The 19,210-nt window shown below is 35.3% G+C and overlaps 3 protein-coding genes across 3 annotated transcripts; 2 read left to right on the top strand and 1 right to left on the bottom strand.

Annotated features, from left to right (window-relative positions):
- Positions 1-354: 354 nt before the first annotated feature.
- On the top strand, positions 355-2,676 carry LOC110774076 (uncharacterized). Its single transcript, XM_021978605.2, has 4 exons — positions 355-968; positions 1,393-1,539; positions 1,713-1,796; positions 2,398-2,676. The coding sequence occupies exons 1-4, from the start codon at positions 486-488 to the stop codon at positions 2,530-2,532; spliced, it is 849 nt and encodes a 282-aa protein (XP_021834297.1). The 5' UTR covers positions 355-485; the 3' UTR covers positions 2,533-2,676.
- Positions 2,677-4,496: 1,820 nt separating this feature from the next.
- On the bottom strand, positions 4,497-5,837 carry LOC110774065 (uncharacterized). Its single transcript, XM_021978592.2, has 4 exons — positions 5,432-5,837; positions 5,136-5,282; positions 4,966-5,043; positions 4,497-4,863 (listed from the first exon to the last, which is right to left on the bottom strand). The coding sequence occupies exons 1-4, from the start codon at positions 5,735-5,737 to the stop codon at positions 4,639-4,641; spliced, it is 756 nt and encodes a 251-aa protein (XP_021834284.1). The 5' UTR covers positions 5,738-5,837; the 3' UTR covers positions 4,497-4,638.
- Positions 5,838-6,467: 630 nt separating this feature from the next.
- LOC110774064 (uncharacterized) lies at positions 6,468-8,982 on the top strand. Its single transcript, XM_021978590.2, has 4 exons — positions 6,468-7,131; positions 7,618-7,764; positions 7,943-8,026; positions 8,623-8,982. Exons 1-4 carry the CDS (start codon positions 6,610-6,612, stop codon positions 8,776-8,778), a joined length of 909 nt encoding a protein of 302 aa, XP_021834282.1. The 5' UTR covers positions 6,468-6,609; the 3' UTR covers positions 8,779-8,982.
- The last annotated feature ends 10,228 nt before the right edge of the window (positions 8,983-19,210 follow it).

Below are 19,210 nucleotides of genomic sequence, written 5' to 3'. Positions count from 1 at the left end.
GTTTTTGGCCAAAGTACTTAGACAAAGTATGGATTCCGGTTTGCTGGTGGATTCCAGCGTGTTACTTGTAGGGTTATCGTTCGATCTCCCTATTTCCTTATATCTCGCTGCGTCACCCTGGCCTACATATAGAGAACTTTTTTTTTTTTTTTTTCTGAAAAATTCGTACTCACACCTCAAGAATGTGTAACACATTTTGTTTTTTGCCAAAGTACTTAGACAAAGTACGGTTGGCCAAAAGAAAAATTCTGTATTACAAAAGGACATGATGTTGATGCCTTGCCTTGACTAACAAAGTGATACCTTTCTTCACTCCTGAAATACCCTCATACTCATATTCTGTCATACCCTGGGTCCGGTGCGTGGGGCGTGACATGCACAGTCCTTGCCATTTCAGATTATGACCAAATAAATAATAGTATTGTTAATTAACTCTACAATTGCTACCTAGTACCTTATACCCTCAAAACTGCACAAATTATTTCATGGATTCTGCACTTTGTCCCCAATATGGTGCTCTATGCGGGCCTTCCACCATGAATGTGACTAGGGTGCCCAGGCTTCTTCCCAATTTCAACAGCCGTTCTTCTCTTTCACTTTCTTCCTTGTGTTCCACACACCGTGCCGTGTCGGGGCATGCCTTCAGCCCTGTGATTTCTGCTCTTAACAAGCCCTCAACACCTTCAACAAATGACAAAGATGATAAAAAGTTAATTGTGAGAGGCATGGGGGGTGCCTCTGTGGTTTTGGCCTGTGTCCTTGGCATCATGAGTTGCAACTACAAGTTCACCCCCAGAGCCCTTGCAGATGCTGGAAAGCAAGGCATAGTGTATCCGGAAAGCGCCAAGGACGTGTTACAATCCTTGTTAATGGTAAATCAGAACGTTGCCTCATCTAAATACAAGTATTTCCCAAAGAAGCTCAAGCTGCCTCCAGAGCCTTCCAAAATAGATTGTGACCATCTTAAGGTAACGTTCCATCCATACACACTCTGCTATTAGTTTGAACTGTAAACTACAATTATAGAACTAAAGGTTTGTATATTAGTTTATCTTAGAGTGCAAGAACGGAAAAATGAGTGGCTAAATATGCACTGAAATTGCCTTTCCCGGCATTCATCTTGTGAGATTGTCTACTCACAGGCAAGCTCAAGCCTCACAGCTAGAACAATTACCTTCCCCTTGAAGAATTAAAGTTCTTGAAGCCTTGTAAGTTGGTTTGTTTCAAGAGATATTATGCAGAGGTGCCATATTTAAAAGTTGGTCACCAACTAAACACTGCTCACATCCATTTAATTTAAGTAGCAAAATGAATTGGTAATTTTAAGATATTAGAGTATTTCACCCTTAAATCTTTAGTGTACTTACTGCTAACTTAGTGCACTGCTTGTAGGTTCAAGCAGCAGGGCTGATCAAAGCTGGAAAGGGTGATGAAGCAGAAAGACAACTAAAAAATATATACAATGACGTGGTGACGGGACAAAAAAGCGAGTCTGCATACCATGTGCAGATGGCACTGGTAGCAATTCTCATTTTCCAGGTTTGTCAAATTGCAGTTACAAAGACAACACACTAAAATATATAGCCCAATTCAGTATGAAAGACCTTGATTTATAGTAGCACGTCATCAACAAAGACAACGCTATTTCTTCTTGGATATTCACATTTCTTGCTAGGATGTAAGCAACTGCAAATGTATTTCTGCTTATGTAGGGGAAGTACCAAGAAGCTTTGAATTGGGTTTGTCACAACAAGGATCAGGCTATTACATCGGATGGTCGGGTTCATCTATACAAGGTCATTCATTCTATTCCATCGGATTATTTTTGTTGTAATATTTTTGTCCTTTTAGGTAATTCTACATAAGGGTAAACTTGTAATTGAAAAAATGAGTAAAGAGGTGAGATTAGTAAAAAAAGAGGGTAGGAATGGAAAAATTTACACCTCTGTTCATTCATGTACTTCAACATTTTTCGTTATCGGTTTGAAGTTTACCCAAAATTACAACTTCGTCGGTTTTTCTTTGGTTGTTGTTCGCAACTTCAATCCATTGGAAGCATAGATTGATGACAATTTTGTCGGTTTTTCTTTGGTTTAAAATTTCAACGCATTGAATGCTCAAATTGACAATTTTATCAGTTTTATAACAAAAAAGGCGTGTCTAAGTCACATATGACCTCATTCACTTGTTACTTTAACTAATAATTGCTAACCCTAGTTCCCTAAGGGTTTGGGACGGGGTCAAAACTATTTCACCTCACCTCATGTATATAGTTTCTACAGTAAAGTTTTAATCTTTTTCACTAAAAACTTCTGTTTTGCAAATTGCAAGCTATTATACCTACTAATTAAAAAGAAAAACAAGCTAACAGAATCTCATTATTGTTACTTTTTTCAGGCTATTATATGTACTATGTTGGATAAAAATAAAGAAGCCAAGGAATGCTGGAAAACATTCATCCGCTCTCTTGACAATGAGGGTTTGCCAAATCCAATGTCGACGCTAGAGCCTAACAAGTCTAAGCGTAAGTAGCACAGCAATCGGATCAAGATATGAAAGGTGCCTTCACCAATTAGACGGCCTGATATTCATACTTTTTATTTTATTTTTTTATATTTTTAAATCTTGTTTTTTTAATTGAGAGATTATCAAAATGCATTAAATTTGTTTTCTCTATTTATGGATGGCAGAAATCCCAGTCGGGTCGGGTTCCCATCGGCGGGTACAGGTACCATCCCTGTCTCCGAACCCGGCCCGATATTTATATGTTTATTTTTAAATTAATAAATATATAATATAATATTCAAACAATATTCAAATGGGTGGTAAAGAGATTCGTACCTCTAACCTCCTCCTTTAAAGTTAAAGGCAATAACCTTACCACCAGTGGACAAGCAATGCTTATGTTACAATTAAAAAAGCATTAAATTTGTTTTCTCTATTGCCTAGACCTCAATTAACAATAGAACGAATTTGTTCAAAGGAATTATCTTTCCTACGACCGAATGAATGAAATTTAGGCAGGGAATTCAAATGTGCCAAGTCCAAAAGGCAAATATTTGGGGTTTTTTTATATACCCTTGGAGATATGAAACGCACCTACACAAATGGTCCCTACGAAAACAATTGAGTTTTTCATTTAAATTTATAAAATTTAAAACTGAAAAAACCTTTGTGCCTAAAATTTTGGTTTTTTCATTTGAGATTTTGGTTTTCATTTCTAAATTTTAAAAACTCCCTTAGTTTGCTCATGTGGCATATATATGGAGCCCACATCTCCAATGATATAGTGCCACATGTATTTAAAATACAATATATTTTTTTAAAAAAATTTAAAATAAATATTGGTTTTTTCATTTTTAAATTTTATGAATTTTAAATTATTTTTAAAAAAACTCCATTAGTTTGTTAATGTGGCATATATGTGGAGCCCACATCTCCAATAATATTGTGTCACGTGTGTTTAAAATACAATATATATTTTTAAATAATTTAAAATTTATAAAATTTTATGAATTTTAAATGAAAAAATCAAAACAATTTCGCATGGACCATTTGTGATAGGTGCGTGAACCTCAAGGATGTTTTGTGATATATATATATATATATATATGTGCCACGTCAGCAAACTAAAGGAGTTTTTGATGAAACCTAACGGCATGGACTATTTGTAAGTACACATACTAACCTTGAGAACCACGAATGATACCCAAAAAAAATAAATAATAAGGATGCAATTTGATAGTTTTGTAAACCTTATGGACATTTTGTGATATTAAGCCTATTTATAACTCTATTACTTTTAGAAATTCTACATTTTTTAATTATAAAATAAATTGACCGAAATGCCATTAAACTTAACAGAAAGTTTAACTTAAGTTACATCGCAAGCCATTGGGGTCTTTTACATGCTCATTGACATAAAAAATTGAAAAGAAGAAGATGAAGAAGCATGTTTTAAATAATAAAAAATTAATACAAGAAGAAGCATGGTTTAATAATATACGTGTGGAGTGAGCTTTAGGCATAGGATGGGCTAAATTTCTACACTTTTTTTGGGACAATGTTACCAATGTTTTCTTTCACCAAAAGATGGCCTGGGCTATACTCATGGGAGAAAATACCTAGTTGTGCCCATGGTAAATACAAGATAGAGTTGGGGAAGATGCTACAATAAGGGGATTTTGGTGAGGGGGTTGAATGAGGGATTTTGGTGAGGAGGTTGAGGTACAATATTTTCTCTCCCTTATTGGATAGTGGGATTGAACCCCTTCCACAGCCCCTCATTATAGCATTTCCACAAGAGTTGATGAGAATAATTATTGAGGGATTCTTCAAATTATGCTTATGGGGTGTCTACTATGAATTTCATTCAACGATTCGACGGTCTATTTCACAGGTCTTCATTCATACTTCATGGATTATATTTGCAAAAAAATTAGACAAATAAAAAACCATTAAATCATAATGACGGACAAAATAAACAAATACGGTGCTTTCAAGAAATTAAAAAGACAACTATTATATTGAGTGATGAAATGGTTTGGATTCAAATGATTAAAAAGACAACCATTATACGGTGCTTTTCCAACTTTCTTTTTTGAGTCAAGGAAAAGTCAATAGCTAAAAGCTCATCTCTTATTTCTTGTTTCTTTTTGCTTGCGCCTCTATTATGTCCTTTTTGAGCATGTGGACGACCTTCTTAAACTCGTTGAAATTTGTACTGAGTTTATGGAGTTGGCATTCTTCCATGCTTTCTTTTTTACATGGTCTACTCTGGAATTCTTCTTTTAGATCGTTAAATTCTCTCCAATATTTTGTCCCTTCATTCTCGTTGCACTCTAATATGATGTGAATGATAGCCTGTAAACATGGAAATACAAAATTGTAATCATGTTAACTTAATTGTTAGTTCATGTGGGTTTGATTGGTTGCCAAGAAATGTTCAAGATAAACTTTTCATACCTTGAACAGCGGACGCCGTGCATCTGAAATCTCAACATGTTTCAAGCATTCACGGCCGAGCGCCTCCTTAAAATCTCCCTACGGCACATCAACCATCAAAACCAAACAAGAAAACTAAAATTTTCTTTATGAATTGGAATGTTATAAGTAAAATTAGTTGTAACAATTACCTTGTATATAAGCATTTCTACTAGTAACATCTCGTATTCATATGCTTCATGGTTTCTTCCTTCATTGCGTGCCTTTGCTGTTGCATTCTTTAATATTTCAACTGCTTGGGCTTCTTTCCCACTCATTTCAAGCTTCCCAATAACCGACTTTCATAGGCAAAGAAACAAAGCTAGCTAGTAAAATCAAGCATCTTAATATGATATTAAGAGAAGAAAAAAAAAATACCATTTTATTAATAAACTTGAAATTTAATCATGCCATTGTGGACTATTCGTATTTGGAGATGATGCCTAACCTGCAGCTTCTTGTAATCAGGGTGTTGTTCTGCAAGGTGAGTCTTCAGCTCACATTCAGCTACCTCCACTGCGGATTTGTCTGCTCGAGCTTCGTGATATTCGAACAATCTCTGCAAGGCAAGCTGCCCTCCATGGAGGACTGCTATGGACATGGACCTTGTAAGTTGAGGGCCTTGATCCTCTTCTTTGCTCATTTTTCGGGCGCGAGATATGTAAGCCCCTACAACATAAATGCTGGCAAAGACCACGGTTGCCATCGCTCCATATTTAGTTCTAACACTGAAAGTTTTGGAGAAATTCACCATGTTAACGTTTGTTCTAGTGAGATTTTTCGTTTATATTATGTTATGTATTGTTACCTTAAATTTGTGAAATATGTGAGGAAAAAGGATGGTGCCGTGTGATTGGCAAGTTATTTAGAAAAGCTGTAATTGATACTTGGGAAAAGATAATGATTTCAGTCTTGCAAGGTGTCAGAGAAGTTCATTCTTCTCCTAGATGAGAAGCAATAACTTATTCCAATGCTTTATTGGGATTTCTTATCTTCTAAGCAAAGCATTTTGCCAGTATCTAGTTAAGGCCCTGGTCTACATATAGGGAACTGTATCAAAAAGATTAGAGGGACACAATGTAATGCAGTTAGTACTGTTGTTTCTTTCTGGAAAATTCTTACTCACACCTCAAGAATGTGTAGCAGATTTTGTTTTTTGCCAAAGTACTTAGACAAAGTACGGATTCCAGTTTGCTAGTGGATTCCGGCGTGTGTTACTTGTAGGGTTATCATTCAATCTCCCTATTTCCTTACATCTTGCTGAGTCACCCTGGCCTACATATAGAGAACTATTCTTTTCTGAAAAATCTTACTCACACCTCAAGAATGTGTAACACATTTTGTTTTTTGCCAAAGTACTTAGACAAAGTACGGTTGGCCAAAAGAAAAATTCTGTATTACAAAAGGACATGATGTTGATGCCTTGCCTTGACTAACAAAGTGATACCTTACTTCACTCCTGAAATGCCCTCATACTCATATTCTGTCATACCCTGGGTCCGGTGCGTGGGCCGTGACATGCTCAGTCCTTGCCATTTCAGATTATGACCAAATAAATACTAGTATTGTTAACTAACTCTACAATTGCTACCTAGTACCTACCCTCAAAACAGCACAAATTATTTCATGGATTCTGCACTGTGTCTCCAATATGGTGCTCTATGTGTGCCTTCCCCCATGAGAGTGACTAGGGTGTCCAGGCTTCTTCCCAATTTCAACAACCCTTCTCCTCTTTCACTATCTTCCCTGTGTTCCACACACTGTGCCGTGTCGGGGTATGCCTTCAGCCCTGTGATTTCTGCTCTTAACAAGCCCTCAACACCTTCAGCAAATGACAAAGATGATAAAAAGTTCATTGTGAGAGGCATAGGCGGTGCCTCTGTGGTTTTGGCCTGTGTCCTTGGCATCATGAATTGCAACTACAAGTTCACCCCTAGAGCCATTGCAGGTGTTAGGGACCCACCATATCAGACAAGTCGTTCTTCTGTAAAGCAAGACATATCGTATCCAAAAAGCGCCAAGGACGTGTTACAATCCTTGTTGATGGTGAATCAGAACGTTGCCTCATCTAAAAATTCGGTTCTCCCAAATTTTAACAATCTCAAGTCGCCTCCGGAGCCTTCCATGAAAGATTGTGAACAACTTATGGTATACTCTTCCATCCATACACACTCTGTTATTAGTTTGTACTGTCAGATTTGGGGTAAACAACTACAATTATAGAACTAAAACGTTTGTATTAGTTTATTTTAGAGTCTAGTAACATAAAAATGCGAACTAAAATTGCCTTTCCTGGCATTAATCTTTTGAGCTTGTCTACTCACAGGCAAGGTCAAGCCACACAGCTAGAACAATTACCTTTCTTTTGAAGAATTAACGTTATTGAACCCTTGTATGTTTGTTTATTTCATGAGAAATCTATGCGGAGGTGCCATAAATAACACCAACCAAACATTGGTCACATCCATTTAATTTAAGTAGCAAGCAAAATGAATTGGTAAATTTAAGATATCAGATATTTCACCTTTATATCATTACATTTTCTGTAATATCGATTAAAGAACGTACGTCTCCACATAGCCTAGCTAGAATTTATTTAGTGTACTTACTGCTAACTTAGTGCACTGCTTGTAGATTCAAGCAGCAGCGCTGATCAAAGATGGAAAGAGTGATAGAGCAGAAAGACAACTTCAAGATATATACAATAACATGGTGACGGGAGGAAAAACGGAGCCTGCATACAATGTGCAGATGGCACTGGTAGCAATTCTCATTTTCCAGGTTTGTGAAATTGCAGTTACAAAGACAACACACTAAAATACATAGCCCAATTCAGTATGAAAGAACTTGATTTATAGTAGCACGTCATCAACAAAGACAATGCTTTTTCTTCTTCGATATTCACATTTCTTGCTAGGATATAAGCAAATTTAATGCAAATGTATTTCTGCTTATGCAGGGGAAGTACAAAGAAGCTTTGAAATGGGTTTGTCTCAACAAGGAGCACGCTATTCCATCGGATGGTCGGGTTCATCTATATAAGGTCATTCATTCATTCTATTCCATCGGATTATTTTTGTTGTAATATTTTTGTCCTTTAAGGTAATTCTACATAAGGGTAAACTTGTAATTAACAAAATGAGTAAAGAGGTGAGATTAGTAAAAAAGAGGGTAGGAATAGATCACTCTAGAAAAACTTACCCCTCTTTATTCATTTACTTTTAACATTTCGTTATCGGCTTCAAGTTTACCCAAAATGACAATTTTGTCGTTTTTTCTTCGGTTTAAAACTTTAACGCATTGAATGCTCAAATTGACAACTTTGTCGGTTTTATTACAAAAACAAGTGTGTCTAAGTCACATATATGACCTCATTCACTTGTTACTTTAACTAACCATTGCTAACCCTAGTTCCCTAATAGGGTAGGGACAGGGTCAAAACTATTTCACCTCACCTCATTTACCTGTTTACTTTTATAGATACAAACAAATGTACTGTACACGTACATAGTTTCTACAGTAAATTTTTAATCTTTTTCACTAAAAACTTCTCTTTTGCAAATTGCAAGCTATTATACCTAGTAAATAAAAAGAAAAACAGCTAACAGAATCTCATTATTGTTACTTTGAAATTTTCAGGCTATTATATATACTATGTTGGAAGAAAATAAAGAAGCCAAGGAATGCTGGGAAACATTCATCGGCTTTCTTGACAATGAGGGTTTGCCAAATCCATTGTCATCGCCTTCACATGGGTCTAAGCAAAAGCAGCACAGCGGTCGGTTCAAGATATGAAAGGCGCTATTCATATATATTTGTTTTTAATTGAGAGATGATCAAAATGCATCAAAATTGTTTTCTCTATTGCCTAGACCTCAATTCAATTGATCTCCATTATTTCGTTACTCAATCTCCCCCCCCCCCCTAAACAATAGAATGAATTGTTCAAAGGAATTATCTTTCCTATGACGGAATGAATGTGCAAGTCCAAATATTTTGCTAGGGTTTAAGTTTTCTTAGTATGTAGTTGGGTGGTAAATTGGCCTCCTTGAGTTGAATGGTTGACATAAGCTACATATGGCAAACCTTTGGGGTCTTTTGCATACCCTTGAGGACATGCAACGGGGATAACACTGTTTTCCTATCCTCATCCAATAATGTTATGCCATGTAAAAGTGTTATCAAGCGCGTCATAATGTTATTGGTTGAGAATAACAAACTAGTGTTATCCTCTTTAAGACGTATGACATTATAAACCATAGTTTAATACAAGTGCGGGGTTGGAGTGGGCTTTTGGAATAAGGATGAGCTAAATTTCTACTTTCGTTTTTTGGGACAATGTTGGGCTAAAAGATGGGTTGGGTATATCCATGGGAGAAAATAGCTGGTTGTGCCCTTGGTAAATACAACTTACAAGATCAAGAGTTGATGAATGAGCATGCATTATGCATAACATAAAATATACGTCTGTTGACGAAGAAACATATAAGATATTTGTCTATTATCATGTGTAATGTGTAAGAGGTTCCAAGGGGAAAGGCCTTGTGTAGTTATAGCAACTACCACTAACAACTGTCAGAAAGAATCAAATGCATGAGATGATGCAGGCAGAGGACAAGTCAAGGAAGTGTTTTGTGTTGGTTTTCCTCGCTGTCTGCTCATTGACAACTTTCGGTTGAACAAAATGTTGAAGGAGAAAACCAACGTGATGGGACCATTTATGGTAATAGTCCAACCAAAAATGGGAAAAAACAGAGTCATTATATATAGATTTATGAAAGAATCTTATATAAATTCCAAGAGTGCTGTGCTGGGTACTGTCCCAAAAGATATCTGCAAATAAACAGAAGATAACTTGTAATATTTAAAAAAAAAGAAGTAAAAATTGTGAGATGATTAAATGGTAGGAATATATTATTTATTTATTTCTGCATCTCGTTATCAGTTTGTTACAAGGAATCATTATAACAAAAAAGTAAGATATCAAAGATAAAATCGAGTGATTCCTCAAACTACTCAATTCTATTTTTACTAAATAAAGCATAACGAGCTAGTCGGTACGCAACCTCGTTAGCCTGACAACCGAGAAAAGAGAATAAGAAACCATATATTTAACTTTTTTTCGATGAAAGAAACCAGATTTATCTTTGATAAGGTCTTTGATGTCCTCAATCGACCAAGAAACATATAAGATATTTGTGTATTATATGTATATATCGTGTGTAAGAGGTTGCAAGAGAGAGGCAGAAAATCGTGGGGATAACAACTGTCATAAATCATGTTGTTATGCATCAAGGTCTGATGACATAACTATTTAGGAGCTTTGCTTATTGTCTGCTCAGTTTCAGGGCCTGATGACAGCTTTGGGTTTAACAAAATGCCCAATCCAAAACCAACAGTATGGGCATTTTAAATAAATGTCAGAGAAAAGGGGGAAAATATGTTTTTTTATTTTTAAATAATACCATTTATGGTAATAGTCCAACAAATGATATAGATTCTAAGTTTGTAGCCAATAATGGAAAAAAACACAATCATTATACATAGATTTATGAACTATTTGTACTGCCCCAAGACTGCTGTGCGTACTGCTCCAAACGATATTCGTACTATTTATGAATAATTTGTACTATTCATACCTAAACCTATCATCTATCGTCTTATCTTATATTTGTATGTCCAACTTATCTCTCTACTTTCACCAAACAAAAAAATAATAATAATAATCTCTTTACAGTTCACATAATATAACTCAATCACTTAAACTACTTAAACTACAAATAGTAATAATAATAATAATATTTTTTTAAAGCGAGCGATATTGTGGGATGGAGAAATTGAACCTCGGACTTTAGGTATATGGATAAATGCTCTTAACCACTTAAACTACAAGCTCATTGCTTAGGTCATTGTGTGTTGTGTTAAGACCACAAATTTATTTATTAGAAATGTAAGTGATCACGTCACTTTCAAATTTATGTCCAAATAATACTTGAGTTCCAAACCACTTCATAACTTTTTTTTTATTCTTCCTTGAATAATACACTTTTGGTTATAGCATATGCAAATGCAAATGTATGTCTACTTATCCAGGTAAAGTACCAAGAAGCTTCAAAATGTGATTGCCTCAAGAGGGATTTTGCTATCGATCTCTCGTGATTGTAATCGTGTTGCATATACTCTTTCTAGTTTTGCTTTGAGGTGTAACGATATTACTATTTGGGAGGAGGAGGCTCCTTCTTGGTTGGAGACTCATCTCCATGATGATTTGGTTGTAACCCCTTCCTCATAATTGAATTGCTTCGGCTATCAAAAAAAAAAGAAAAAAAAGTAGAGTGGACAATTAGAATGGTCAAGGCACAATCCAAACCTGAAAATCATGAATTTAAGTGGATGAAACTGTGAGTTAGTTGGATAAAATGTGCTAAGTCAATATTTTGGTAGGTTGAATGGCTGACATAACTTCAGTTACATCGCAAGCCGTTGGGGTCTTTTACATGCTCATTGACATAAAAAATTAAAAAGAAGAAGATGAAGAAGCATGTTTTAAATAATAAAAAAATTAATACAAGAAGAAACATGGTTTAATAATATACGTGTAGAGTGGGCTTTAGGCATAGGACGGGCAATGTTACCAATGTTTTCTTTCACCAAAAGATGGGCTCGGCTATACCCACGGGAGAAAATAGCTAGTTGTGCCCATGGTAAATACAAGATCAAGAGTTGGGGGAGATGCTATAATGAGGGGGATTTTGGTGAGGGGGTTGAGGTACAATATTCTCTCCTTTATTGGATAGTGGGATTGAACCCCTCATTATAGCATTTTCACAAGAGTTTATGGGAATAACTATTGAGGGATTCTTCAAATTCTGCTTATGGTGTCCACTACGAATTTCATTTCAACGATTCGACCATCTATTTCACAAGTCTTCATTAATACTTCATAGATTATATTTATTGGATAGTGGGATTGAACCCCTCCCACAACCCCCTCATTATAGCATTTTCACAAAAGTTTATGGGAATAACTATTGAGGGATTCTTCAAATTCTGCTTATGGGGTGTCCACTATAAATTTCATTTCAACTATTCAACTGTCTATTTCACAGGTCTTCATTCATACTTCATAAATTATATTTGCAAAAAAATTAGACAAATCGGAAACAAATACGGTGCTTTCAAAAAATTAAAAAGATAACCATTATATTGAGTGATCAAATGGTTTGGGTTCAAATGATCTTTTACAGGGATAATTTTTAAATAAATATATAAATAATAGACAATTCGGATCATTGAAATACAATGCAAAGTGGGCTCAATAAGAGTATCCCTATATATAGTTTTCTTTTGGATGGAGAATATACTTGTGTACATATGTATACAGATATATGTTAAATTTTTTCCTTGGTGGAGATTATACTGGTATATTTTCAGAACTGTGTCTGACTAATTTAGGATTTTGTTTTGTGTAACATAAAATACATGTCTGTTGACCAAGAAACATATAAGATATATTTGTCTAATATATATTTTGTGTAATGTAAGAGGATCCAAGGGGGAAGGCCTTGTGTAGTTCTAGTAACCACTAACCACACTGTCAGAAAATCATGTTGTTTCAGAATCAAATGCATCTGATGATGCAGAAGGCAGAGAAAAAGTCAAGGAAGTGATGAGTTGGTTTCCTTCCCTCTCTGGTGTTGCAGAATGTGTGGGAAAATACATAACTGTTGAGAAGTTTAGCTTTTTTTTTTTTTTTTGGACAAACGTCGAGAAGTTTAGCTGATCAGCTCAGTTTCAGGGCCTGATGACAGGCTTTGGGTTGAACAAAATGTTAAAGGAGCATGAGGTCGAGCCTCAGCAGCCCTGAGGTGCAGCGGCCAAATGCCCAATCAAAATCCAACAGTTGCTCCAATACACGTGATGGCCTTAGCCCTTGTATACGTCTCCTTTGTCTAAATGTCAGGGCAAAAGGGTTAGGGTTTTTTAAATAATAGGGTGACGAGGTATCGAAACAAAGAGCTTATATCATATTCTGCGAAACTCCCAGACACTTATTCTACAAAATTGCAGATCTTTCTTTCTTCAGTGAGTGGTTATGTCTTCAACTCTCAACCATTCTAACACCTGTCACGAATCCAGATCTACACTTGGAGAAATCAGAGATTTAAGAGGGGAAACTATATATGTTTTTCTATATACCATTTATGGTAATAGCCCAACAAACAAATCTAGATTCCAACCAAAAATGGAAAGAAAAAAACTGAGTCATTATTTATGAATGAATCTGACTACCAACAGATATATTTTGTATAAACAGAAAAGAATTATATATACCTATTCATAAATTCTCCTATGCAGACGTCTGAATGTTTTACTGTACGAACGCCATATATTTTTTATTACTCCTCCCTCAATCCTCAATTTCTCTCCGTTTACAATAACGTCCGTGGACGTACGGATGAGAGAATATTGTATACCCATAATATATCTTATATTTGTATGGAAAACTTCTCTTTACACTTCACATAATATAATTTAATCAATCCAAGAAACAAAACTGCACATATTAGACCACAAATTCATTTATCAGAAATGTAAGTGATCATGTCACTTTCAAATTTATGTCCAATAATACTTAGGTTCCTAAGAGCACTTCCAGTAAGGGTCTTTTGCTAAGGCAAAAGGCAGCCAGTCTTGGAATAATGTCCACAACAACAAAGGCTGGCCTGGACAAGAATGACCCCAATTACCCGGGCTAGTCTAAAGGTAAGAATTGCCTGGGCACTTGGGTGCGTTGACATCAGCGATCAATTTAAATACCCAAAAGAACTTTAAAATTCAGATTTTTTTTTTTAAAAATTCTATAAATATCTAGCCATGTTCTTCACTTCCCAAACCAAAACTCCATATAAATTTCTATCCTCATATCTCATGTGAATAGTACTTGCCTTTTCTTGTCATGGCAATGGGTGGAAAAGCCAAAAAGTAGCACTATTCACGTGTCTGCCCTTAGTTGCTCTTACCCATTGCTACGGTACAATAGGTGAAAGTGGTCTAATAAAATTGAACCGTAAGATTCCCATGCCAAAATCGCCTTGTTCTTTCAAGTTCCCACGTGTCAACTGACCATGCAATATTCCAAATCATTAAAGAATCTGGCAGTGGCACAAAGCTATGTGCACCTTTTTTTTCCCATCTATGAGACAACATCAATCATATATTTCGGCAATTAATTAGTATATATTCTGCGTTAATTTCGTACTTTTCCGGTGAGAATTATCGATCACAAGTTGGAGTCTCTTAGATGAAGTTAATGACCAATTTACCACAAATATTTATGCTATCTCTGACAAATAGACATTTTGACTATCGTTTCTTCAGTCTTTTTGGTCATTTCCTCTAAGCCTCTAAGTTTAAGTATATGTATTATATCATCAACCACTACCATCAATTAGTCTTCGAATAAACGTTTTTATTAAATATTATTTTGTAAGCTTGCACATCATTGTACGTGGGAATTGCCTAAGCTTGGAGGGATATTCTAAGCCATTAATTTACTATAAATTATATGTTATAATCGATAGTCTCAGTCCATTTTGTCTTCCTAGAGGCAGATCTAGGTTGATTCCTTGTTTTTGTAATTAATTTGGTTTTGTTTATTTTGTGGTGGGCATCGTAAGTTGTAACTACTCCTTCACTATAAAGATATGATGTCGAACAGCTAGCGATGGCGATTGAGGTGCTTTATTTTAATTTGAGCTCATGATAAGCTATTTTAAAGAGAACGGCATCACAAGTCAAATTCACTGCTTTGTTATGACGTATGGGATTTTTTGGGCATTTAGCAACGTTTGCTAACCCAAAACAACATTTGAGTCCTTTCTTAATATATTTTTCAGGAAACCTTGATATTATGCTTATTAATCGCAATACCACTTTAATTACCTTTTTCCAATGTAAATGTTAGAAATTTGGACTCTAAATGCTTTAAGGATATAATTTTAGACATAAACACAAAACTCACACGCATATACGACTAACCTAACGTTGTTCTGACATAATAATGTATAGTAGCACGAAAACTAACATAAATAGATAGAGACCATATGTATTTCATTGTAAGCGTGGGAGCTGAGGAAAGCATGGGCGCCATATTAGAAGCTGGCACACATATAGATAGGTTCACCCATTATTGTTGATTTACAGCTCAAAGAGACAGACGGACGGTAAGGAGAGATAGAGGAATATATGGGAGGAGAGTGTATATGTGTGTGTGTACGTTGTACGTTGTTAATGGGAGATGCTGACTCTGACGGATGATGACCAAGCTGGAGGCCATTACAGCTACAATCAAGTCGTAGTCGTACCCTGGTCCTCCACGTGTCAGCAGCACTCCAAGTATGTTTTATCATCAAGCTTCGAAATAGTACCACGTGTACTGCTGATGGATATATGCCCTAGCTAGTACCATAGCTATAAGCTTTATCTTGGTAGAGAAGTATTAGAAAAAGGACTTGCAGAAAAGGGAGATGTATGGGCTTATGGTTTTTTGCCAATTGAAGAGGGAATCTAGTAGGGGGGCCATAGGCAGCTGGAACCCCAGCGGCTTGTCAATGTCACACAGTCATACTCAAACTCTCAAACATGCCCTATGAAACCAATTCAATATCTAAAAGAAACCAAGAGGAATCACATTCGAAATGTAAGAGCTTATACCATACAATTCAAATGCCTTGTCCATCTCGATTGTATTTTAAACTCACGGAAAACATTATCTATTTCGTAAATTTTAACAATTCATGCCTTGTTTGTTATTGCTATACATGCAGTTTAAATTCGTAGTTTGACAATATAAGTATTTAACAATTAATTTTCGTAACCAAGTCTCAAGGCTAGTTGGATACAAATAGAAAACCTAAAGGGTAGACAATCCAACTTTTTCTCCAAGAGCAGTGTCGTAGTTGGATCAGGTTATGGGGTCTAGATTCATAGCTCAGAGATCTTTTTCTCTCTCATTTGTTGGCAGTGAGGAGTGAGAGTTGATCAGGTTAATTGCATCTACACTATTTTTCGATATGTTTTCTCAAGAGTTAACGTCCATTGCCCCGACTAGGGACCTTGACTGTTCCACCACCCACTCTCTCATGCAGATAAAAAGTCTCTGCAGAGACTGGAGAGATAGGTCTATTTCCAAGTCAGTCAGTACTTGAAAAAGTCTGTATAAACCACACGCATAATGCAGGCAGTTTAATCTCTTTCTCCATGTCTCATGTCTCATGTCTCCACCTTCTTCACGACACGTCATTTCTTGCCTTGCATTATTGTTTCAGAAAAAATAAAAAAGAAGATTCCTGAATGACGGGAATGGGTGCCTACTACCCTAGATAAAATTTACATATGGAGCTCTATTTTCAGGTTTTTTATAGGGCTAAATTAAGGAGTTTGACCATGACTTTTTATTTAATTTAGTTTTGACTTTGAACATGAATTAGTAAAAGGTGTTCTTCCACACGCTAATATCCTTTTTGCCTACACAAGCAAAGAATATCAGTGCTGTAATCAGAACCTTTACGATTACGAAAACAAAATTAAAACAACCATTAAATTATGTTTGTAGTTATTCCATTGTCCTCAATATATTTGATTGTAACGGTACGATAGCTTTTCTTCCATCAACTCAAAGGGGTCTCTTGTGTTCTTTGACCAACCAGATGCATTTGTATTTATTTGGCAATATGTAAAGAACTTAATAGTTTTTTCTTTCCAGATCGAAAGTGTGTACCCGAAACATACAAAATTACCCAAATCAAACTATAAATTTCACAAATTTCTATGTGCAAGGGTGATATTAACAATAATTTTAGTCGATTATTCTTAACAAAAATTGATCTTCTTATAAGTAGGTAGCTATATATATAAAATATTGGAGCCAGCCAGCTAATAGTTAAGAAGTTTTTTCTTGTTCAACTATGTGAGTGGATAAGTGAAAATCTTTGTCTTGAGAATTTCGGAATGTATACGTAGCAATCATTTTGACCACTCTTTGTTTTTGGTGATGCTACGTGACAATTTCTGGACCATTCTTTCCAAGTTTGATCCTTACTTAGAAAATTGGCTTTACTAATTGTGTAATGTTCATTCTAATTTTAACTGATCAATTATATGTGGTTTACCCTACAGAACTTTATGTAATATTTCACACTTGCATGATGCATATCCAATAATTTTCCAATGAGAGACATCAGCAAACGCAATTATTTGTTTGTTGGCAAAAAGTTTATTAGGAGGAGGATAGGCTACGCCATCTCAGGGTCTAGACTTTGACAGAGGACGATCTTTACCAACTCAACCAACCTTCTTTGGCATAGACGCAATTATTTATACCCAGGTCATTAGATGTTCAACTCTCACACCTTCTATTTTTCCTGTACAAAAGAAACAAAAACATACAATTATTCGTCAATTCAAGAAACTGAATTTAATTAGTTTCATGTATGATTTATTGAAGAAAGTCACGCGATTGGACTCTACAAAATCTGACAAAATCTATATGAAATATATCAAATCAAAACCGGACCCATTTTTTTCATGTCGAACATTTGTCATGGCATATTTTGCGAAATATAGGACAAGAAAAAATGAAAACTAAAACAACGACAATATATTTTCCAATTTATTCATGCATATATATACCTCTTATTCGGCAGTTTAGAATCCAACTTATAATACCAAGCCAAGATACGTGTTACCATCATAAAACATTAATTTGATTATATATATGTAAAAACAATTACAGATATGATAGTAAGATATGCAAAGCACCTTTGCAGAAAACAATTTGTTAAAGTCAACTATATCCCTTTCATTCCAAAGAAATAAAAGAAAAAAAGTAAAAAAGAATTACATCCCTTTCATGCATAATATTTTTTCAATTATATGCATGTCACAGGGATAGCTTTCGGATCTTTCGGGCACTTGCCCCATCCAATAATAATTAATGAGTTCCCCATTATCAGTTAAAAACCTCATCCCCACCACTCTACTAATTTTTATTTTTATTTTTATTTTTTATAAAAAAAGATAGAGAAAGGGGTAGGGTTTTAACTTATAATTAATTAGTGTTTAGCAGTAATAATATTGGAAATCTATGTTGGATGCAGTATATGGGGCTCTCCTTCCCCTTTTAAGATGCCACATTTAAGCAATCATATATCAAAGTTTATCATTTCATCTTTTTGCCTTCCCCATCCAAAATACTAATATAATGCAATGGAAACTTTTTTTTTTTTGGTTACATTGGAGGAAAGAAACCCCACTGGGGTTCGATCCTGGGTGCCACGGGGGGAAGGGGGAATCCACCACCACTGTGGTGGGAACCCATTGGCAATGCAATGGAAACTTTAACATATGGAAGTCCACATCATTTTTACGTGCAATACAACAAAAATTTCGGTTAATTGAGGCTAGCTCCTCTTTACCCTAACTTGGGAATGATGATGGTGTAACACCACTTATACGATATATGGCTCTCAAGTGAGGTCCTATCTCTTAATTGTTGAATCAAATTGATTAGTCATTAGATCAAATTGGTTCGTCTGATTCAACGATTAAAAGATATAACTTCACCTAACGATTAAGATGTGTTGTTGTTTCTTCAAGCCTTCTTACAGAATCTTTTTGGTACAATTCTTCCAGCATCTCTTTTCTAATAGGTTCCCATGCCACAAATCTCGCTCCAATGTATCAAACTCAAGACCTTTTCTTTTCATCAACTAATTATATACATGAATGTGTCTATGTAAGCAGACGCTCACCATCACATGATTAATTGCTTTGAGACCCAAAAGGATTATAAAATAATATAAAAACCTTCAATATAACAAGACCTGTCACAATATAAATGGAGGATGTAGTTGATATTTTTAATTTTTAGGGTATATAATTAATAAATAATTATTTATATTATAACACGTGGACGAGTAAATGGAATCTACTAGTGCTGTTCGTGTAAGAAAGTAAATACCATTTGCGAAGGATACTGAAATTCAAACTAACAATTCATGCAAGACCATATTATATGTAACAATGAATCTGTTTCTTGACTCAAAATAACAATTCATGCAAGTATATATTATATAGGCCATATATAATGCAGACGGTCCTTTTCTATGTAGTAAATATTATTATATATGAAAGATAGGTTTTGTGTTTCCCTAATAATTTTCTG

This window comes from Prunus avium, chromosome 4, assembly GCF_965620075.1.
Source record: "Prunus avium chromosome 4, drPruAviu1.hap1.1, whole genome shotgun sequence".
Classification (NCBI taxonomy): domain Eukaryota; kingdom Viridiplantae; phylum Streptophyta; class Magnoliopsida; order Rosales; family Rosaceae; genus Prunus; species Prunus avium.
This window is presented reverse-complemented; position numbering and strand designations above follow the sequence as displayed.